The 23,663-nt window shown below is 38.5% G+C and overlaps 1 protein-coding gene across 2 annotated transcripts; it reads left to right on the plus strand.

Annotated features, from left to right (window-relative positions):
* Positions 1–4,614: 4,614 nt before the first annotated feature.
* Positions 4,615–18,768, plus strand: CDKN3 (cyclin dependent kinase inhibitor 3). 2 transcript variants are annotated; one of them, XM_037503366.2, is made up of 8 exons: positions 4,615–4,718; positions 6,840–6,922; positions 8,278–8,333; positions 8,819–8,863; positions 11,262–11,484; positions 14,714–14,745; positions 16,876–16,979; positions 18,537–18,768. In XM_037503366.2, exons 1-8 carry the CDS (start codon positions 4,710–4,712, stop codon positions 18,621–18,623), a joined length of 639 nt encoding a protein of 212 aa, XP_037359263.1. In that variant the 5' UTR covers positions 4,615–4,709; the 3' UTR covers positions 18,624–18,768. The 2 variants fall into 2 exon arrangements, with proteins under 2 accessions (XP_037359263.1, XP_037359265.1); XM_037503368.1 differs by lacking the exon at positions 4,615–4,718 and adding an exon at positions 4,825–5,007.
* Positions 18,769–23,663: the final 4,895 nt, after the last annotated feature.

The raw sequence follows: 23,663 nt of genomic DNA on the forward strand, positions 1-23,663 counted from the left end.
CTTAAAACTTCTTCATGTGTGGCTTGGTGTTAATAAATTCTTTTAGTTCCTTACATGTCCTCCTGTCTTGAATGTTACTATTGCAAGGTAAAGGAGTCTAGTCTAGAGATTTTTTTTCTTTGAGGACTAATATCTCCTGCCATTCCTTTCTTGCTTGTGGTGTTTCTACTGAAAAATCTGCTGACAATAGATTCCCTTATAGATCACTTTTTTTGCTTATGATGTTTTTACTAGTCTGTCCTTTTCACTGGCTTTCAACAGTTTTATTATTAAAAGGCTTGGTGTGTGACTGTGTAGTATTATTTTATTTGGAACACTTTAGGACTCTTGGATCAGAACATCTGGTTCATTGCCCAGATCGAGATGGTTCTCAGCAATTATTTCTTCAAATAAATTTTCTATGACTTTCTCTTTTTTTCTTCCGGGACCCCAATGATACAGATGTTATTTCTTTTTAGTTTATTCCAAGGATTCTGACATATTTTCATTTTTTAAAATTCTTTTTTCTCTTTGTTGTCCTATTTGTGTTCTCCAATATTGTGCTTTCAAGTTCTCTAATTCTCTCCATTGCCTGTTTTTGCGTGTTGTGTTTCTTAATTCAGTAATAGTATTTTTTAGCTCCATTAGTTCCGATTATAACTGTCTTGTATTTTCTCCATCGTTAGTCTGCTCATGTTTTATACCATGCTTTGTTTTGTTCATTGTTTTTTTGGTTTTTGAGTCCCATGAGCATTATTATCACTGGTACCTTGAACAGGTATATTCTGCAGTTCGTTTGACTGAGACTTCTCTCATGGGTTTTTTTTTTTTTTTTTTTTTTTGCTCCTGTATTTGTGATATGTTTATGTGTTTCTTCGTTTTCTCTTAAGTTTTGATGGATTGTGTTAAGGATAGACTTTTAAAACTTCTGTCTTGGTACCTGTTGAAATGATTAGAGAACTGGTCCTGACAAGGGATAATAGGTAGAAGGAACGAGAACAGTAGAATATCGAAGAGTCACCTTCACTAAGCACCAGGGATTCAAGCTTCCTGCTGTGCTGTGGGGTCCAGGGTGTATATGGTGGGGGTCCACAGGGATCCTTCCTTTAGGCTAGCTCCTTGGTTTAAGTGTTTTCTCATAATCTCCTACCGGCTTCTGCCTCTAGGCTATGTTTGAGCACTGGAGAAGCACTGGGCATAGATGGTGGTTGAGACAGAGTCACAAGTCCTGAGTTGTTCTCTTCTCTAGGACAGAGTTTTATCCTGGGGTGTTTGTGACTGTTGTGAGCAAGTGCTTAAACTCTGTTTAGTGAAAGTGTTCATTTGTTCTCTTGTTTTCAGTCCAGTGTCAGACTATAAATAGTATCCTCTTCTATGCGAAGACACAGGTCATCCAACCTGGTTCTCCCCAAGGTTCAGGCTCCAACTGTCCTATATTGGGAACATCAGTCTCAAGCCAATATCATCACTATGCACCCCTGAGCCTATCATTTTTCAATAGTGCTAATTTTGTGCATGCCTTCTCCAGCACAGAGCTGGGCCCTCAAAATCCCTGCTGTGGATATGTGCCCCCTGAGTCAGCAACTATAAGGGTGTCCCATGCAGCAGATAGCCCCCCATTCTCAGGGGTTGTACTGCCCAGTATCACTGTAAACACAGTTCAGTCCCCTTCTGCTGGACTGTTGTTCCTGATATGTAGTAAGTACAGTATATACTTTTTTGTTTCAGGAGTTGTTGGTTTTGCTCTGCTGCAGTTTAGTTGAGTATATGGAGGAGGTGAGCCCAGAATCTTCACTCTTCCATTTTTATCACACTCCCCTGGTCACTAACATAAATGCAAACTAACACACCAAAACAATAGTTGTAAATATGATGTTGGTGGTGAGCAGCTTCTCAGATCTATTGAGGATTTCGTCTGAAGAAAACTACTTATATCAAAGGAGGATACTGTCTACAGAGCAGAACAATGTTTCTTAAGTGGTCCATGAGTCCCTCAAAGACTTTATTCCTACTTGTTTAGCCTTTGATTTTGGAGATAATCAATATGGTCACCATGTTGGATAGCACAGAGCTAAAGGAATTTCCTAACTATACTCTGCAATGGTTAATTTTATTGTGTCTTAACTGGGCCATCATGCACAGATATTTGTTCAAACATTATTCTGGATGTTTCTGTGAGGGTGTTGTCTGGATGAGAGTTACACTAAAATCAGTGGACTTTGAGTAAAACAGATTCCCTTCTATAATGTGGGTGGGTCTTATCATTCAGTTGAAGGCCTGAATGAAAAGGCAGCATCCAGGGGCCTCCCTGGTGGCACAAAGGTGTAAGTCTCAGCACTATGAAGCTATCCACAGCCTCTGCAGCACAAGTTCGATCCCCTGGCCAGCCAGGGAGCAATCCACATGGCGCAGCAGACCTTTCCTGTCTTGCCCACTGCTCCCCTCATCAGTGTATTTCAGTAGATCCACTTGTTCTGCTTCCTGCTCTGTCTCTGGTGAATCCTCTCTCACACACCCGCCCCCCGCACCTCTAGCCTACACCCCTGTTCCAGTATGCATAAATAAATACATATTTTAAAAAAAAAGAAAGAAAAAGCAGCATCCAGCCTTCATCTACAACATCCGCTCTTCCAGGTTCTACAGTAGTCTGCCTTTAAACTCCACCAAAACTCTTCCCTGCGTCTCCAGCATCCCAGCCTCAGCCATCAGGTTTTGGACTTGCTAAGATTCCACAATCATGGGAGTCAATTCCTTAATATAAATCTATATAATCTTTTTTTCCTATTGGTTCCATTTCAGTGGGGATTCCTAATAAAGTCTGTAAGTCAAACTGTGCTATCTTCTTTACTAAGGAATTCTTCCTAGCAGCACTCTACCCATTGGCGGTCACAAAGGTTGAATCAGGGAACTACAGATGCTAATATAGCTGGACATTTCCACTCTCCTAGGAACAGTGATTCTGAGCCCAAAGAAAGGGACCCAGTGCCAGGTGGCCCCCGGGAGAAGGTGACAGTGGTGACACACCCACAGGCGGAGTTTAACAACTGTCTTGAAGTTCTCTCCGTCTGCGGTGAGGATCGCTCCCCAGGGGGTGCTGGGCAGCTCCAGACAGGGTATCAGGCAGACTAATATGCGCAGACACCAAAGCGCTCTATGCCATGCGTTTTCTCTGTAATACCTGCTCCACCCTCTTCTGGCAAGGCTTGGGAGACCCCGGAGGTGACAGCTCACAGCCCACAACAGACGCACAGCGAATGTCCATCTTCCCTGAGTCCAGCACCGACCCTGTCCTTCGCAGCCAGCGCTCTCGTGCATCCCGGGAAGCGCCACCTCCATGCACATTTTTCTCAGTCCTGCAGCAAATATTGCTCCAGGTGACTTTCCTCCCCACGGCCAGCTAAATCAAGACTGGGGAACCGGGAAGAGAATTAGCAAACACATTTTTGAAAGAGAATAGCTGGACACCAGCACAACAACGCATCTGAAGACTTTTTACCTTCCTTTCACACAATATTATTTCGTTCATATTTGCGAATAGGAATTCACACCCTAACCTATGCAGATCCTGAAATGCTAAAGAGAACAAATAATCAAACATGCAAGTTACGTTCACATTCTGGATTTTTAGCTGTTTCCATAGTGTTGTAGGACTAATTGTGACCATAATTATTGTCTGTGAGATGCGAGGCATTTTTTATGAAAACTCCAGGAAAACACTCCCAACCACCCACCCCCATGCCCTTAAAATTTTGTTTTGTTTTAAAGATTTATTTATTTATACAAGAACCGGGGTACAGGCCAGACGCGCGGGAGGGTGAGAAGATTCACCAGAGACAGAGTGGGGAACAGAACAGGCAGACTGGCGAAATACACTGCTGAGGGGAGCAGCCGGCTAGACAGGTGAGGTCTGCCGCGCCATGTGGGACCCTTGCCGGCCGGGATTGAACCAGCACTGCAGAGGCTGCGGACAGCTTCACAGCGTGGCGCTCAAACGCCTGTGCCACCAGGGAGGCCCTGCCCTTAAAAATTAAAATAGGGGCCTTTCTGGTGGCGCAAGGGGTTAAGCACCACACTATGAAGCAATCCGCAGCCTCTGCAGCACGAGTTCGATCCCCGGCCTGCCAGGGAGCAACCCACATGGCGCAGCAGACTTCTCCTGACTCGCCCGCTGCTCCCCTCAGCAGTGTGTTTCGCCAGTCTGCCTGTTCTGCTCCCCACTCTGTCTCTGGTGAATCCTCTCATCCCCGCATCTCTAGCCTGTACCCCAGCTCTTGTATGCATAAATAAATAAATCTTAAAAAAAATAAAATAATGTTTTGAAAAACTTAAGAAACCAAATTCCCTACCCTGGTACCACTTGCAAATCCTGCCAATAGAAAGCGCGGCTTTCAGCATCCCCAAAGCACTTTGGCCCCGCGCCCCGCCCCGCTCCTGCCCCTCCCAACTGGCAGCGGAGGGCGCCCTCCTAGCCAATCAACGTACCACGGGGCCCTCCTCCCGCGCGTCTTTCAAAGGCTACCTGGGGACCAATGAGCGGTTAGAGGCCGAGCCGGGGCACAGTGGGGGACGGAGGAAGAAACAGAAGGAGGGTGTGATTGGTTCCTCGAGGACCCCGCGTCTCGCTTCACAGCGGGTGCACCAATCAGGGGCGGGCTTGGCGCAGGGCTGGTGCTGAGACGCAGGTGCTGCCCGGGGTAGGCGGCGGTGGGTCGCGAAGTGGGCGGCCAGCGATGAAGCCGGTGAGTCTGGCGGGGCTGGGGAGGGTCGGAGCCGCAGGGACGGGCGTGAACCTGCGGCCAGTTCTTGGGCCCGGAGACATCCGGAGCCTGATGGCCGCACGACTCGCGCAGTAACCGTCGGGGTCCGGGAGGTGGAGGTGGCGCTGCCCGGGATGCGCGAGAGCGCTGGCTGCGAAGGACAGGGTCGGTGCTGGACTCGGGGAAGATGGACATTCGCTGTGCGTCTGTTGTGGGCTGTGAGCTGTCACCTCCGGGGTCTCCCAAGCCTTGCCAGAAGAGGGTGGAGCAGGTATTACAGAGAAAACGCATGGCATAGAGCGCTTTGGTGTCTGCGCATATTAGTCTGCCTGATACCCTGTCTGGAGCTGCCCAGCACCCCCTGGGGAGCGATCCTCGCCGCAGACGGAGAGAACTTCAAGACAGTTGTTAAACTCCGCCTGTGGGTGTGTCGCCACTGTCACCTTCTCCTGGGGGCCACTTGGCACTGGGTCCCTTTCTTTGGGCTCAGAATCACTGTTCCTAGGAGAGTGGAAATGTCCAGCTATGTTAGCATCTGTAAACCTAGCTGGGAGAGCCTGATGAATGGTTCACACCAATTCAAAATCTTTACTCATCAACCGCTTTTTAAAAAAAAAAAAAAAAAAAAAAAGGAAAAACAGATGCAAGAAACGGAAGCCTTGCCTGGCTCAAGGTATCTACCTGTTGCAGGGACTTCATTTGTATTGAGCTGATAATATAACAGATAATTCCAAAGCAACTAAATCCATAGTCTAAATTCGCTCTGTCGCTCTGTAATGTGATCTTGTAGTAACAAGAGTGTTAGAGAATATAGCTTCAGAGCTGGAAAGGGCATGGGGTGGTTCCGCTTGCTAATCCCCATGCTTTCATGTGGAGGGAAGTCAGCTGTCCTTCACTCCTGGCAGTCTGTCTCTTTCTCCACTTGACTCCATAAGGGGAAGAGGGAGTGGTCTCATCCGGGTTTGGGAGGAATTGAACACAAGCGACTCAACCCTCTCTTCCCTTCTCTCTGCAGAAAATGCCATTTGGGGTGCTTTCTACCACAAGAGAGCCCTGGGTTGTCCATGACTGCCTGTGACTAGGTGGATGAGGCTAATTCTAGGGTGAAGAATTGACAAGCTCACTTGACCACAGCTTTAAAGCCACATCCTCCATTTGACACTCAGTAATAAAACTAACACACTGATCTCCATTTGCCTCTCCAGTGTCTCTTCTCTCAACTGGTTTCAGCTACAGAGTAAAAGAAACGAGTGTTTTTATGGGCCTATAAAATTCCAACAATCTCCATTGGCAATACTGCCTACTGGTTTGAGTTCCAACTCCTTAGATCAGCATACAAAGCTAATTTCAATCTCTCTAGTCTAATTATTCACAAATTGGGGGCAGTTTATTCCATCTGTACTACCCCACACCAAATTACTAGGCTGTCTGGGGGTTAATGTTTGAGAAAAAGATCAGGTAAAAACTACATGTCTAGCCTCAACTCCTCTACTTTTATATCACAATTCCTGAATCCACAAGCTCTTTCTCCGTTGACCTAATTGTCTTACCTTCTTTATCTGCCTAAATACATCTTGGTTAGTCTTCAAAACCCAACTAATACATCTCCTTTGTGAAGCTTTCTCCAGTTCCATAAGTAGCAGTTTGCTCCCTTTTCTGAAGTGCAGTTTTTGTGTCCACTGTAGTCCTTATAACTTTCTTCTATAATCTGTGTACACATCTGTCTCTCCATCTGTACTGAAAGCAAGCTATTTATCTTAAATGTTTGTGAACTAATGAACAAGTCCTCTCACGTTTATAGTTGCAGTAAACAAATTCAAAATAACTGAAGTGACTTGTCCAAGATTATAAAATGAGTGGCAGTGCCAAGACCAGAAGCCAGGTTCCTAGTTCCCAGTCCCAATTCTTCACTGCCTAGTGCCGTGAATATTAATATGGTGGTAAATAGCAATCATTTGTTATCAAGATGGCCAATCTCTCTGATATTCCAGATTGAATAAATTGCAAATTTGCATTCAGTGAGTGTTTATGAAAGGTTCAGCTAGCCTTTCATCTGTAAATATTCTTTACAGTTTTTTTTAACACAACTGATTTCTTTTGAAGCCTAGTTCATTGCAAACAAGTGAGTTTGACTCATCAGATGAAGATCCTATTGAAGATGAACAGACTCCAATTCAGATATCATGGTATGTTAATATTTCTGATCAATGATGGGCTACAATATTTAATATGTACATCCTAATCATTGTAGATTATAGGCCACATATTGAAAATATTTGATGATTCTCTTCTGCTGATTACATAATTCTAATCTTTAAGGGATCTTTTAACGCCATGATTCATTTACTATCTTAATATAAGGCTTTTCTTAATTTGGGGGGTGGGGTGGGAGGAGAAGGTGCTAAAATGGGGAAGTCCTTTATGCATGAGAAAAGCATAGTATAAACAAGCAAGGAGTTGAGATATGATTGGAGTGCGTTCCCATTTATTATCAAAATCTACTTATTCTTTTGCAACAAAAGAATAGTATACCAAACATAGCCGGAGACATAATTTATCATTAAGTGAAATCCTAGAACTATTTGCTACGGTAATGTACCTATTCCTATTTGAGATAAAAGCCACCTTATTAGAGATACAATAACAAAAACAGATTTTTCTAAATAAACTCAACTTTCACATCTTGGCAGTGAAGATGTGATTCTCTGCAACCAACAATCAAGTGCTTTCTCTTACCTCTGCAAATGTAAGAACTTCCCTCCTTAGGAAAGCACCATCCCTACTGGGAAGAGAAAAGAATCTAAGTGTTATTCCTAAAGTTCTTTTGTTGTGCTATCTAATAGGGTTACCTTTCAATCCTCATTCTAACCTCCATTTTAAACTCAAAAATGCATCTGTTTTTCAAAGTCAGGTGGTATTTATATGATGCCTCCTGTTTTTCTGTATCTTCATCTTTAGTTTTGCAGACAAGGTGAGTCTCTGCCCCCTTTGCTCCTCCTGAGTACTACAAAGTGGGACTAGGATATCATGAGATTATTTCATTTTAGCCAAATCCAGTAAAACAAAGAATGTGTGACCTGTGATTTTTAGCATATGAAATTATATGTTTAAAGAAACCCGACAAAGAAATCTTAAAATTGTAATGTAGAATGAATGCCGGGCATGAAATTATCAGAGGGTCTTTGCCGAGCTTGTTTACCTAAGATTACTAATTCAAAATATGTATCTCACAGGGTAACTTCAGTACACTTATTTCAGCTATAGACAATCCAGGCATTATTATCTTTAAGATAAGTTTTAATTCACTTGTCATTTTTCAGACTTAAATAGTAACAAGGCAAATAAGTTCCCGTTTTGATACTTCCAATCTTTCTAGGTCTTTTTGTGACCAACACATTACATTTAATTATGAATTTTTGTTTTGTGACTATTGTAAAACTTTAAAACACCCTTCTTCAGTAACAAGCACACATCTTGATTAAGTTGAATTTCCACTTAGAATGTTTTAAAAACTGAATTAAACTTGATAATTTCTTTTCAGGCTACCCCTGTCACGAGTGAATTGCTCTCAGTTTCTCGGTTTGTGTGCTCTTCCAGGTAGGAAACACTGTAATCAGCTTCCCATTAATATACTTTAAATTAATTTGTTTAGCTAACATCATTTTCTGTACTGAATAATACAAGAATTTCCAGGCCAACAGCACTAGAAAAGGAACATAGATCTACTTTAAAACCTTTCTGGACCCACATTTATAATTCTACATTTGATAATAATTTGATAGTAATTCTACATTTGACTTAAATTAATAAAGCTTCATCACTGAGGTACAATGTGAGGTGTAGGGCTTCAGCCAGGATCTTGTTACAGAAAGCACACAGAATGAAAAAATCCTTGAAAGTTCCTGCAACTGGTAGCTGTGAATCCCTGGAATTATATCCCTAGAGTTCATATTCAAAATGGCATTGAAACATATAAATGATCATGTGGAATGACTGTCTGAAGTAGCCATATATTTATTTCAGTATATTTGTTATATATTACCAGAACCTGGCTTTTTCACTTGCCTTATTACTACTTACAGGTTGTAAATTTAAAGATGTTAGAAGAAATATCCAAAAAGATACAGGTAGGTATAATTTGAGATAACCATATTAATAGGTTATTTTTAGATAACACTGAAAGTCTCTTTCTCAAAAGGAATAAACTGTAATCTCTTCTTAATATATTTAATAAATATTCAGTATTTCATAGTTTCAAACCACTGATTTATTCTAATATGTGAAGAAATGTGAAGGGCCTGGAGAACTCATCATTTACTGAACATGGCATTGCTTTTCACGGATTGTTGCTTTTCATGGATTGTTGTAGTTATATCACACATAGAAATTTTTGAGGTATGTCGATGTGAGAGAAGTGTATGTGTACGTTGATATGAGAGTGCAAATAGAAAACTGACATTGCATTGTCCACATCTTTGAACATAACTGCTCATGGACTTGACTGTGGTGATAGGAATTAAATCTGAATTGAGAACCCAGAGGTAGCAGTGAAATTGTCTGTCCTGGATAGAAAATTTAGAAAGCCAGCATCTAGACAGTCAAGCTCTAGAAAGACGGCATCTAGAAAAACAGCATCCAGAAAGGTAGAATAGGGGCTGATCATCACTTGCCCTCGGGTGTTCAGACCACTTATAGCCTCAAATCTCACAAATATACTGAATAGCCTTCCCAATATGGAGTTTACATATTTCAAGATACAAATTTGGACTTTCAAAATATTTTATTCTGGTTGACCTCGAATATCACAAACTTAATTGGTAAGTCAACCAATATACTTAAAATATACCAAAACAAAAATGTATATACCGTGCTTCATCTGATTTTTAAAATCTTAAAATTTTGGTCTGATTGTTCTGGAATTTCTATTTGCTAATATACTCTCTCTAATTTGTTCCTAGCCTATGAAAAAAGGCTTAAAGATGCTAGTAGATTACTTCACCCTTGCAGTATTTGTAAAGATTTTCTGCTTTAGAGACAGCCATCATGGTAGAAAATTTCCATTTGGAAAACATTTAAGTCATAAGCAAAATATTATTTAAATTATTGGCTCAAGAACCAATTATGCACATTTACAATGTGTGTTGGAGAGATCTCGAAATCTCCCTGCAGCAGTTCCTATGGTTCTGTCTCATTTTTTTCTAAGAAAGCTTGAAATTCACTATATAGTAGAAATTATCTGTTGTATACAAAAGGCAAATAAAAAATTACCTAGCCTTAATAATTATGAAGTATATTAACTTAATCATTTAACCTCAATTTAATAGGTTAAGTCCTGTTGCAAGTACAAAAATGTAACAATGTCTAGAGTAGCACTGTATTTCATGTATAAAATGAATTATTAATGAGACGGTTTTTTGTACTTAGTCTTTGAAATCAGATATGTAGTTTATGCTTGCAGTACATCTCATTTTGAACTAGGGAAGATCAAGAGGTTCATAATAAAAGACACATTGTACTTAAACACTAAATAGCTTAATGTTCTTGGTTTTTGGATTTAGGAGATAGGGAAAGAATGGGGGTTCAGATCAATCAGAATTAGTTTTCATTCCGAACCAAATACTCTATGGTGACTATTGTTATAAGGGAGTTCCAGTGTATGGAATAACCTAGAGTACTACTGCATGACTAATATCATTTCAGAGAAATTAGCTAAGTCACACTATTCTTTTTTTTAAATCGGGCCCAACAAAATTAAGTGAGTTTATTAAAAAATCAAGATTGAGTATTTGAACCTGGGAAGCAATCCAACAGATTTTACTCTGTGAGAACTGTTTTCCAACAAAAGCAAGTTTGAATTTAGTTTGTACAGGTAGGGATGATGAGTCATTAAAACTGTAAAAATATACTGATACTATCTATGGGCAGAGGAAGGTAAATGCTGGAGTTTAATGACTTATTTCTAAAGAATACCCTGAAGTTACACAATTCTTAAACAGTTAATACCCTGTTTCCTAGAGACCTAATCCTTAAAATTGAATACATGATTGAGTGGTAGCATGCAAATATAAGGGTGAATGCAAAGGCTCTGGCACCATAACCATGCTGATCGGGAAAAAAGAAAACAAACAAAAGATAAGCTATTATCCCTTTTCAAAAGTTTACTTTGAAATATTAGGTGTTTTAGAATTTTATTTTAAAACAGTATTATAAAATTTTTTTTAAGAACTGCAAAATAGTTGACTCATCTGAAAATTCAATAGAAAGCATTCTGACTTATACAGTCAGGTTTAATTTTAATCTCCTTTTGTTCAGATGTTTCTAATTTCTGTTTTGTGCTTAGTAACTCCATTTTACCCTTATTTGAAGACAAATCAGTATTGTTTTGAATTATCAAGAAGCACTTCATATTGATAGATACTGGCTTAATTTGGCTTAGAAACTTAACTTCATATTGTCCTTATCACCATATTTAAATTTGTGATGTTCTGTACATGTGTGTCTGTGTGTATCTTGGTCTGTTGGCAGAAGAACTAAAGAGTTATGGTATACAAGACATATTTGTTTTCTGCACCAGAGGGGAACTGTCAAAATATAGAGTTCCAAACCTTTTGGACCTCTACCAACAGTATGGAATTATCACTCATCATCATCCAATCCCAGATGGAGGGACTCCTGACATAGCCCGCTGCTGTGAAATAATGGAGGAGCTTGCAATCTGCCTTAAAAATAACCGAAAAACCCTAATACAGTATGTTCTCTTTTTTTACATGAAATGTCCCAGTCAAAATGATTTCTTGAATTATTGCATCCTTATTCATTTATTATGTACCTTGTAGTTTGTTGCAAGGATGGAAAGGAGATGATGCATGAAAGTTACTCACAATGCCTAATCCAGAGCAGGCACTCAGATTGGCACTGTTACTTTTAAAGAGCGAGGGCAATAAGTGAATAGATTTAGAAATGTTTAGAATATTTTTAACTGATTTTTTTCTTTCCTTTTGTCTTAGACCTTTAGTTATCATCTGGGGACCCTCTCCCTCCCCCAAAAGTGGGCATCATTCTTGTTTCATAATAACACCTATGGTTAATCTTTCAGTTGCTCACTTGCTTCCAACAGCAAGTCAATTTTTTTAAAAAATGGCAGTAATCATCCCTGAGCAATAAGCAATCTTAAAAATATGACTTGAAAAGTATATTTGATGATAGAAATTTACTATCAGAATGAAAGGGGGATTCTCACTGTTGATGGTTATACACAAACTGCTGGTGTAAAAGTCTAACACAAAACAAAATAGTTTGGGGAGTGGGAATGGGGAGAGAAGCTTGGAGAAAGGAAGAGAATATCAACCAGCGGTAGATAGTAGCAATGCAAAGATCAGAAGAGAGCTGAGGCCGATAGCAATATGTGCTGTGTCAGAAGTGAAACACCCAGAACCAGCATGAGCCAGCTTCAGGGAGAAAACTAGTCCCCCCCCTGTGCTGGTTGTACTTTTGTATCCTTGTAAGCAGCTTAATCCTTCCTGGAACTATTAGAGTATCACAAAGTTTGATACCTCAAAGCCCCTAAGGTCAGACCTTACCATGCATTAGACTACATGGTGAGCTTAATATAGCATGTGCACGTGCACATGAGCGCACGCACACACACACACACCCCAATTCTCGGTGATGCATGCCTGAAACTTACATAGTGTCATACCAGTGTTATAGTAAAATAAGGTCTACAGACCTCACCAAATAACACTGAGGGCACTTAGGGAAGGGCAAGCCCAATCAACTTCTCTCCTTAGATCTGTAGCTCAGGGGCCTCCTGCCAAGTTTCCATTCTGAAAGCAAACCTACTAGTACAAGGGTCTTTGGGGAAACACACTTGTTTGTGATCAAACAAAACTCTAATATACAGGGAACTATAACCTACAGAATAGAGACTAGAGGACTAGAAGCCCCCCTACACTGTGTAGTTGCTAAACTTTCTCTAGAGAAAAGCATCATCTCTCATCTAGTAGTAATTATAAAAGAAAATATTAGAATAGTTAGTATTAAATTTTGTGATAAGTAACAGTGTAAGATATTTCCCAATTTTTTAGTCCATTTTTCAAACCAATCCTGCTATTTTTCTAATGAATCTTTGAAAGCTGAAAAGTTTCCCAAGATCAAATTAGCTCAGATAAGTACTAATGTTTTTGGACAAAGACAGTTGCCTGCCGTCTTTGAGTGGCTTACCTTGCTAGACAGCTCTCGAGTTTATCCCTCAGAAACAGCATCTGGTAGTTTTCTCACTGTGGTGTCTAACAGTGTTTCACTGGGTCTCCCTGGATGTTTTCATTCTTTTATAAATCAGTGACACTGCTTGCCTGCTATGTCAATCATTCTGCTTCCTGGCGTTGTCATAATGAAGTACTACAAACTGATACCTTAAAACAACATTTATTCTCTCCCAGTTTTGGAAGCTGGAAGTCCAAAGTCAAGGTGTCAGCAGGGCCTCCCTCCCTGGGATGGACTCCTTCCTCGGCTCTTCCTAGCTATGATAGCCTTCAACCCTTGGCATTCCGTGTTCCAACTGCATTGCTCCAATCTCTGCCTCCACTGTCACATGCCCTTCTTCCATGTATGTCTCTTAATACAGTGTTTCCTCTTACAAGGAACCAGTCATATTGGATTAGGGCACCAATAACCTCCTCTTAAACTTGATTATATCAGGAAAGGTCCTATTTCCAAATAAGGTCACATTCACTCCTCCAAGAGTTAGGTCTTTTGGGAGATGGAGCTCAACTCAGCGAGCTACCATGTACCAAACACTGAATACAAAGCACATGTGGAAGCAGTTCCCAGATCTAGCGACACTACCAGAACTTCACGGCTGTGTGAGAGCATATGGGACTGCAGTGGTTTCTGCAGGGGTTCAAAGGCATTTCAGTGAAATCTGAGCAGGGTTTTGAAGAGTAAAAATCAAACAAGAGGAAGAAAGACAAGAATAGGGGAAGGTGTGAAGTAGTATTAATCTTGCAAGAAAGCCACTGAAGTGTTCTACCTCTCTTACCTTTACATGGTAGATCTTCATCCCTCTGCAGCAAGCCTACATCTGGGCCACTCTGTAGTAGGCAAGTTCTCAAATACTTTAAGGGTCACTATCTGTTTGATCCTCTGTCTCACACCCAGTCACAGATCTGTATCTGCGGTTTCATCTAATGTTCCTAAGTCATCAAGCATCAAATTAGGTTTAGTAGACCCTCTAAGAAACTGAGGTGTGCATAACGAATTTTTTGAGGATCTTTGGAAATTATAAAATGATTTTATTGCTTTGACCATTAGTCTTCATTTTTGTAGACAATCCAGGTACACAGAGCTCCTAATTTCTTCCCATGTTATATAATAACTTTTTAGTAGTTAACATTCATTTACTTCTTATTCTGTGAAAACTCTGTTATAACCCTTTCATTCAATGCTCGCTATGATGCAGGGACTGTTGCTGTGACCATCTTAAAAGTGGAAAGGCTGAGGTCCAGACAGGTGAAATAACTTGCATAGGTTCACACATCTGATAAGTGACAGCTAGATCCAGGATTCCACCCAGGCAGTGAGACTCTGGAGCCCACCCGCACACCTTTGATAATGCTTCTCCTGCATTCCTATTAGATAAAAGAGTTAAATACAAAGGTTTGTTTAGAGGAAAATAATTTAAGTGGCAGTTGGTAAAAAACCTATTGGTATCTATTTAGTAACATGTTCCACTTCTCAGGTGTGGATCCTGGATTTTAAAGAGGTCAGTAAAAAGGCCCAGCTTACCTTGACCCTCAGAGGTGTTCAGAATGCCTCCCAACAAATAGGCATACTTTGCTCTCCACTGATTCAAAAATATGTATTGACCTCTGCATGCAAGCCACGGTGCTAGGCACTAGAGTTAGAATAGAAGGCAAGAAGAGAAATTATTGGGATGGGATGAATGTGCAAATTTCAAAACTGTACTTTCCTTTCAGCTGTTATGGAGGACTTGGGAGATCTTGTCTTGGTAAGAAATATATTTTCATTATTCAATTTTTTTAATCTTCAAAGTAGACAAACTCCTATTTCTAGACCATCTGCTCACTTTATATTAAAATAAGACAAAACACACCCAAAGGATACTCCAAGGCCCTAAAGTTGGTGTTTCCTAGAAAATTTGGGTAGGAGTGGGAAGTATTTTTTATGTTTTGAAGGAGTCTGGAAAACATAATTTACGATAGTCTTAGCACCTGCATTCTTATTTTCTAATGCTCTCCTTATGCGGGTGTTACAAAACAAATAGCAACTTCTAAATAATATCCACAGTTACATAAGTGTAACAACCATAGTTCATTACTGTATGTTAACCTTGCAACCTTTTTAAATGTATTGAGGAGAAAAAAAGTTAATGAAATGTTACACTAGATTAAGTTACTCCTTTTAGTGCTAGACAGAATCAAAATTAAAAATTTGTTTCTCAAAGGATACTATCAAAATGGAGACAGCTCACAAAATGGAAAAAAAAATTGCAGAAGAAATCTAATAAGGGACCTATATCTAGTCTATATAAAGGACTCTTATAAATCAATAATAACAAGACAAACAATTTAAGAATAAACAAAGGATCTGAACAGGTATTTTGCCAAACAAAATATAGCAGGTCCTCAAGTGATGTCATTTTGTTGAAATCTTTTTTTTTTTTTTTTGTGGGACCCTCACAGGTGGCCTGGGAACGAACCAGCGCTGCAGAGGCTGCGGGCAGTCTCACAGCCCAGCGCTCAACCGCTGCGCCACCAGGGGAGGCCCTTTTGTTGAAATCTATTAGTTATAATGTTGATAAGATAAAAACAATACTGGCCATTGTTGAACAAATATTCAATGACCTGTTTTCATTATCCGTAGTTTCACTTAAAGTCAGTTTCCAAGAAACTATTATGTTAAATTAGGACTTACTTTACACATACAACCAAAACACATATGAAAAGAGCTTAACATTATTCATCACCAAGGAAATACTAATCAAAACCAAAATATCGGGCCTCCTTGGTGGCACAGGTGGTTGAGTGCTGCAGTATGAACCAACCTGTCCTCAGCCTCTGTGGCGAGGGTTTAACCCAGCCGACCAGGGAGATTCCCACATGGCACGGCAGACCTCTCCTGTCTCGCCCACTGCTCCCCTCATCAGTGTGTTTGGTCAGTCTGCCTGTTCTGTTCCCCGCTCTGTCTCTGGTGAGTGCTCTCACCCTCCTGCACATCTGGCCTATACCTCAGGTCTTGTATAAATAAATAAAAATCTTAAAAAAATAAATATCACTAACACCCATTAGAGTGTCTACTATCTAAAAATGGGAAAATAAGTGTTGGCATAGGGAAAAATTGGGAAGCTTAATATACTGCTGGTGGGAATGTAAAATGGTTCACCTGCTTTGGAAAATAGTCTGCCAGTTCCTCAAACAGTTAAATATAGAGTTGCTGTATGACCCAGCAATTTCAATCCAAGGCATATACCCAAAGGAAATGTAAACTTACACAAAAATTTGTTCATGAACATAATGGCCAAAGTCTGGAAACAATCTAAATGTCAATCAACTGACAAGTAGATAAATGAAATTTATATACAATGGAATATTACTCATCCATGAAAAGGAATGAAATACTAATACATGCTACAATGTATATAAATCTTAAACACACACTGAAATGTTAGTCACAAAGGACCACATTGAGTATGGTTCTATTTATATGAAATGTCTAGAATAGGCAGAGATAGATTAGTTGTTGCTTGGGACAGGGAGGATGGGGTGATAGGCAGATGATCATAAAAGGACTTTCTTTTTTGAGATGATAAAAATATTCTAAAGTTGACCTTGGTGATAGCTAAATATATCTGTGAATAAAGTAAAATGTACTAAATCCACTTTAAATAAATTGTGTTATAAGAGTTATAACTCAATAAAGCTGTTAGGGATGAAGCCAGTGCTAAACTTTAATTCAGTACGTCATTAGTCAGTTTCTCTCTCAAAAACTCTTATTAAAAAGCTTTAGTCTTTGAATTCATTTGGAACAACTGCACCAGGCTGGTCTAGTCTGATGAATGTGTAGTGCTCTACCCTCTGACTATTTAATAATACACTGTTTTTCTATCATGTTCTATTAGTAGCCGCTTGTCTCCTCCTATACCTCTCTGACACAGTATCACCACAGCAAGCCATAGACAGCCTGAGAGACCTAAGAGGATCTGGGGCAATACAGACCATAAAGGTAAGGAGGCAGGTGTTTTTTGTGTGGTTGTGGTTAGGAGAAGACAGTTACAAATACAGGGTAAATATGTCATCAAAATGGCAATGAAAATCCAAATCAAAAATGAAAATATGAAAGCATTCTATTATTCATGTCAGCTGCTTATATTTTTATTTTACATTTAACTATAACCTGAATATCTAGGGGGGAAAAAACTGTATTTCAAACAAATTATGGAAAATTCTGAACTTTTTCCATCTCACTCTTAAGAGTACTACTATTCAGTTTTTACCCACTTACTTCTGGGAATGGAAAAATGAGATGGTTATTGTAACCCTAATTATTTCTTGGGTAGATTTTATCAGAACTATTAATGAAGATTCTATTATATCACCAAAACATTTACTAAAGATAGATGACTATAATACAAAAAATGTAACGCCAACTGTCCTTTGCTATGGGTCACCAAAGTGATATCTTCCAATTTATTTTCCCCTTAATGCTTCAGAAACACTGTAGTGGCAGTGCCCCAGAGACATTATAGAGTAACCAAGCTACTGAAAATATTCTGCCATTTTCAGTTTGTTTATAATAAAGTGAAAGCTAATTTCACCAAAGCTAATTTGCTCACGTTTCCCAAGCACCCAGTCTCAGCTTTAGAACTAGTCAGAACAAGAAGCACTAAAGAATGTATCCTCACAGGGTAGGGGTCTAACCAACTGTCATATGTGTGAGTTACTGTAACTGATAAATTTCCCCAGTAGCCTGATTTTCAGGACTTAATAAAGACATTCATAAAACTAATCCACACAGGATCCACTTCAATATATGGGGCTGAAAACAGGCAACTCCCTGTATTATCAAATTGTGCTTCAAATTCAAGATAGTCTCTCTGAAACAAGATGGTATAATATGTGTGTCTGTAACTCGACACCTCTGCCTCCCGTGACAAACAAGTTTTTCTCTGTATTGTTCTCAATTTAAATTTCTCAATAGTTACATGAAATGAGATTATTGGCAAAGTTGGAATTCCCTCTGGGAATCCATTAAAACTCCAAATGAATTATTCAGTTTTTTGAAAAATCTTTGCTTATCTGTTCAGCTTAGTGCTATGTTTTAATAGTCTATGATGAAAAATGTTCCAAATGGATTGTCATTACAAATAGCACAAAACTAGGGCTTCAGTAAATTAAGAAATCGATTTTCTTGACTATACCACTGTTAATTGCTATAGAAAGTACCCTCTCTTCCCTACTTATTCCTCTACTTGGGGGGGGCGGGATACATTAGCAAAAGAATGCCTTCGAGTACTATTTTTAATCTTATTTGCTCCTGCCAGTAGGAGGAAAATTTTAGATTTATAAGATATTCACTTGTATTTCATGGTGCCTCCTGTTTTTGAGATTAAAAAGCAGTAATTTTGCACACTATATGCAATTCCTCCATGATACAAATGCTTCCTTACCCTAAACAATGTAAAAATGTTATTAGCAAATTTTTTTATTCCTACTAAGTATTGTGTCTACTGTGGTAACACGTTTTCTACAGTGTAGTTCAATATATCTTGACTTTCTTCAGCAATATAATTATCTTCATGAGTTCCGGGACAAACTATCTGCACATCTATCATCAAGAGATTCACTATCAAGATCTGTATCCAGATAAAAAGGAAAACTTCAAATAGCATATACAAGACCATGCCTGCAACCTAAGAGTTTGCTAACATAATGTGTACCAAAATGAAGTAATTTGTGATATCATCTTGATTGTAAATGTCTATGAGAAGATATTCTCTAAAGCTTTTATTGACCAATTTCATTGTGTCTCCTTCATCTGTTTATAGGCGATAGAAAAACTGCCATACAATTTTCCTTTTTAGAAGTATACTCACTGTTCTGGTATATTTTATGGAGGTAATGCTGAAAGAAGCATATGGAAAACTCTTTGATTGCACTATTATTGTCTACCACACTTTTACCTCATTTTACTAGCACCACTGGGTAGCATAAGACAGTAACAAGAATGAAAATTGGTGTGAGCTATCCAACGTAAAACTATTTAAATAACTTTGGCCCTCTGTTCCTCCCACGATTTCATCCATAGTGTTTTCTACTTAAAGATTCATAGACTCTTGTGAAGGATCCTATGGAATCTTTCTAATCGTCTCCCCCCAAATACTGTATCATTCCAAACAGGTGTTTTCTCAGCACTTGATGGAACATCTTCAGAGGTAAGGAATTCATTGGCTCAGACAACTGCTTTTAAAGTGTTCATTTTTTTTCACCCTAGGAACAAGGAATGAATTCCATCCCTTTTATATTTATTTTAGAAAGCACTTACTTACCAATTAGCAACCTCCAGTTCTCTCTTTCACCTTACCCTGTGCTATTGAACATGGCCTTTTGTCTTTGAGTTCATTGTTGAGCTACTGAAAGCAATCATCTGGATAAGGATCATGCAATGAGTCAAAGCCACCTGTTTTAACAGACACCAGTGGTTTCAAGGGCACATGCAATAGTCCTCTGCTTTCTTGGCTAGTGGCAATCACAAATGGGAACCCATGGCGTTTTGACATCCAATTTATAGACACAGTAAACTTCACCACATCAAAGCTTAGTTTTTAAATAATTTCATTACAAAGCTCTTTTTTATTTCACATTCTTCTTGCTACTGATGAATTACTTTAACTTCATTTGGGACTACTGTAAAACAATCACAAGTATTGTTTGGGAACTTCAGAAAGCCTGTAGGTACTCTAATATACAATCAGTATTTTAATATCTTCATATATACATTGCTTCTTGAACTTAACGATTTCAGAAAAAAATAGGAAAGATGGGAGAACATCTCACACCAGTATCTGAATCCCTTAAACTAAGACAATACCAAAAGTTATAGCAAAAAAAAGTGGTTTTTTAAAGTATTAGTTGCAGAAAGTCAACTTCCTCATGTTGGTATTACAACCAGATAAAATTTTAAATCACAATATACTATCAAACTTTAGGAGGCACTGCAATTAACATTACCAAATCTTTAACATTCTCCCAATATAAATATATAGCTTATTCATGAATACTAGAGAAAATGGAGGGAAAATATTGCTATGGATTAATAAAATCCTTTAAAAAGTGTGTGCATCTCAGTTTCCACTGCAAATGTTAGTTAACTCTTCCACATTTAAAATTGCTTGTCTAAACTACTTCCATACCAAGCATAAGGAAAGACATCGATTACTCCGTAACAGAGAAACATGGGATGTCACTGCTGAAATTGTCCAGTTAAGTTAAATAACACTTAATTGCATCATTCTTGAGCAAGTATTTTCTCTGCCTGACTTGTGGGAAAGCCCTCGTAACAATGGGGTTAGGGAAGAAGAGACACAATCTAGGGTTCTAGTGATAGGACCTGAACTAAGCCAGTTAGTTGCTGAAATTCAATCAACACACTTTGTTATCCATAAACTACACAAGGACACATCAGATGGTTTTTATTAAATAAACAAAAGCAAAATAAATCAAGCAAGCTCAAAAAAGTTAGGACTACTGAAGGACATTTCCTTTGGACAGTATGTTACAGCACCATTAAAGTAAACTCAATTTCAGCAAACCATAAGCACAGCAACTACATTTTTTTTTCTCTTAGTTTTAGTGCCCACCTTAGTCATCAACCTAGTATTTTAGATATTTTTCTTCTCCAGAATACATGAACATGGTGACGAAAGAAATTTAAATGTTTAGAGAAAGCACTGTACAATAAAATTAACTTTTGTATGTTAAGATATTCTCTTTCACAATTTGTATGAATAAAATGTAAGACAAAACTTTCACTCCAATAACACTGATCAATTACCTTATATGGTCAATAGTATTGTCCCAAACTAAGCAAAACAAGCAGCAAGATTTACTTTGACATTTTTGCATGAAAGCTCCTAATTGTAATCCAATTAAAATTGTTCTAAGAAAACTGTTCAACAGATCCAGAAACACATATTTTCTCTTGGCATCACCCTGGAGTATTAGTTCAGCACCACATTCTGAGCCATACTACTAGTACCAGAGACTCCAGCTGCTGACCTGACCACACGTCAATGATTGGATGGAGCAAAGAGCATGTTTGAGACTAATGATAGTTTTCCAAAAGTGTGACTATGAGTAATTTTACGAACAATACTAGACATGGTATCAGTATTTTTATTTTCCCTTTGAAATGAGCTGTCAAAATTTCTGTACAACTGATTATTGAGAAATGCACATTTCTGGGTGTTAAATGGTCTAAGCTGGATGCATACTTTTAGGTACAGATTTGAATGGGCTCAGTGTATCAAACTACTAGTATAGTAGCCATGCCTAAAAATTCCAGTCTACCCCCTGCTGGGTGTAAGCGATACACAGAGGTCATTATTTGTATAATGTCAGTATATTCCATGAATGCTATTAATAAACAAATAATGGAGAAAAAAGGGTTGTCCTAAGGAGAATAGTTTCAAAGTATATCTACATATCTATTTCCCTTCTATGTAATTAACTGACATTTTCAAAATATTGATTGGGAGAGCAGGGTAGAGCACTGAGAGCTATGAGTGTGACTGGTTCTCAAGCTGAAATATACTGAACAGAATTTGAAAGAGACTCCTACTACAAACTGCCATATACTCTGATGCTTCGTGAAAGACCACTTTCTGGGTATCAGAACCTGACTGGTACGTCTGGTGGCAAACTGTAATGTGGCTTCTCAAGTATACCAATTCGTATCAAAATGGATTGTCTGCTATTTCCTGTCACTTTTCCTTTCCATGAAAAACAATTCAAATTTCAAGCAAATTAGCAGTTTGTCTGGGACCAAACTCAGCAGTAGCCTGGGACCAAACTCTCCTCTACTCATGGATAGAGTGGGGAATGTCAAACACTGAACATCACCAAACATCATTAATAAAATTCAAATGCAGGCATTCAATCAAATTTCTATAGCTCCTTATTACTAAAGAAACATATTAGCATATGTAGTATAATTATTTAATAGAAAAACTATTAAATAGACTCCATTTGTTATATAAAATTTGGGATTTGGGAGAATCTGTAGTAACCATAGCAACAAAGACTTGTTGGTATAGCTATAAACCAATGCATTACACTAACATTTTCTGAGAGTTCTTAAAGATAAAGCAAAGCACATGATATCAAAAATAATTATAACAAGGGGGAAGAGTAGCTAAGTACACTGTTGTTGCTGCACAGGGAACAGTCTGATATAAACTGGAAAGGATCACAGGCCCAGGCTAATTGTGCCTCAGCTGGATCTGCAGGAATAACAAGGTTGGGCCTTAAAACAGATTGTGGGAACAAATTAAATTCGGAGCAAGGAAAAGGGTAAGATAGTATGAAATCAATATGTTTTGTTTTTGCTTTCTCTACATAAGTAATTTAATTTCATGAAACACTGGAAAAGGGAAAGGCATGTAGATATTATGAGGCCAAGTATTCATTCTTCTAATTACATGCCTAGAAACTAATAACCTACCACTGAAAAGGATGAACCTCACTGCCAATCATCTCTGAGGAATCAGCTAAGGACTACGTATCTAATTTTCAAAGCCCAAGATGGTAGCTTCCACACACAAACTGCAACGAGTAAACCTTGCACTAATCCTGGGAAATATTCTGGAATACATTATCAAAGGGATGTTTGTTTAAACTTTCAAAGAAAAGTGGCATTTGCCTAGAGACAGTAAGTGTTCAGGAAAACTTTGACAATTCGAATACTAAAGTTATGGTCCCAAGAAGCCTATAAGGAATAAGCAAGACTTCGCCAGGCCTCTCATGATCAAAAATACTTGTGAACCAAAAAGAACAAGAGGACTGACTAAGTTAGTTAGAAACCAAGTAATTGCTTCCATTTAGAGCATGACTTTTTGGTGCCTAGCGAGTGTTTGATAAATAATTTACTGCATAAACTGATGGACAGACAGACCATTGGAGGTGTTCACCAAGCTATACAAGATCTTCAAAGTTTCTCTCACTAAATGATTTGACTCTCCTCACTCTTCTCGTTCTCATCCTCTTCTACAATACTCAGCCCCTTTACCCAATAAAGAACAGCAACGCTACTCTCCCAAAGGTAGGGAAGCATTTTGTTTGCAGTAGAGAATAAAACAGCATGGCATTTAAGTTCTTAAGAGTAAAACTTCCACAAATACATCCATAAACTCCCTTGATCATTATGTAGTATTCTATATACTGGTTTTCTTTGATCCTTTGTTCAAAGGACTTAACTGCCTCATCCCAAATACAGCACAAGAATGCTTATGAAAACATTCAAGCCATAATTTACCTGCCTTATAAGCAGCAGCAAAACGCAAACAAATATACAAGCTATTTGACTTTAAAATCTGCTTTACCTTAAATCTTGCTATTTCAAAAATGAAAAAAAAAATAAACATTTTAAGTGCTCTAATAATTTTTTTAACTGGTAAGAAAAACGATACTATGCCATCAATATTTATGATTCATGAATCTTGTGAAATAACAGAGGGTGAAGGGCTTACCCATTTAAAATCTTCCTTAATAGGTCCAAGGATGGTATAAAAAAATAACACAATATGATTCTCTGCTATCTTTTTAAAAAATTGACAGTAATATGTCTTTATTATGGATTAAGCAACTTTAAGAAATAGCTATTTGTAATCTTTAAAACAATGCACTGAAAATA

This window comes from Talpa occidentalis, unplaced genomic scaffold (assembly GCF_014898055.3).
Source record: "Talpa occidentalis isolate TD23 unplaced genomic scaffold, MPIMG_talOcc4v2.1 talOcc4.11, whole genome shotgun sequence".
Lineage (NCBI taxonomy): Eukaryota > Metazoa > Chordata > Mammalia > Eulipotyphla > Talpidae > Talpa > Talpa occidentalis.

Coding starts and splice junctions, on each gene's coding strand:
- CDKN3 (XM_037503368.1), top strand. CDS start 4,924: ATGGACATTCGCTGTGCGTCTGTTGTGGGCTGTGAGCTGTCACCTCCG. Junction 5,008..6,839: donor GCCAGAAGAGGGTGGAGCAG/GTATTACAGAGA, acceptor TTTCTTTTGAAG/CCTAGTTCATTGCAAACAAG. Junction 8,334..8,818: donor CGGTTTGTGTGCTCTTCCAG/GTAGGAAACACT, acceptor TACTACTTACAG/GTTGTAAATTTAAAGATGTT.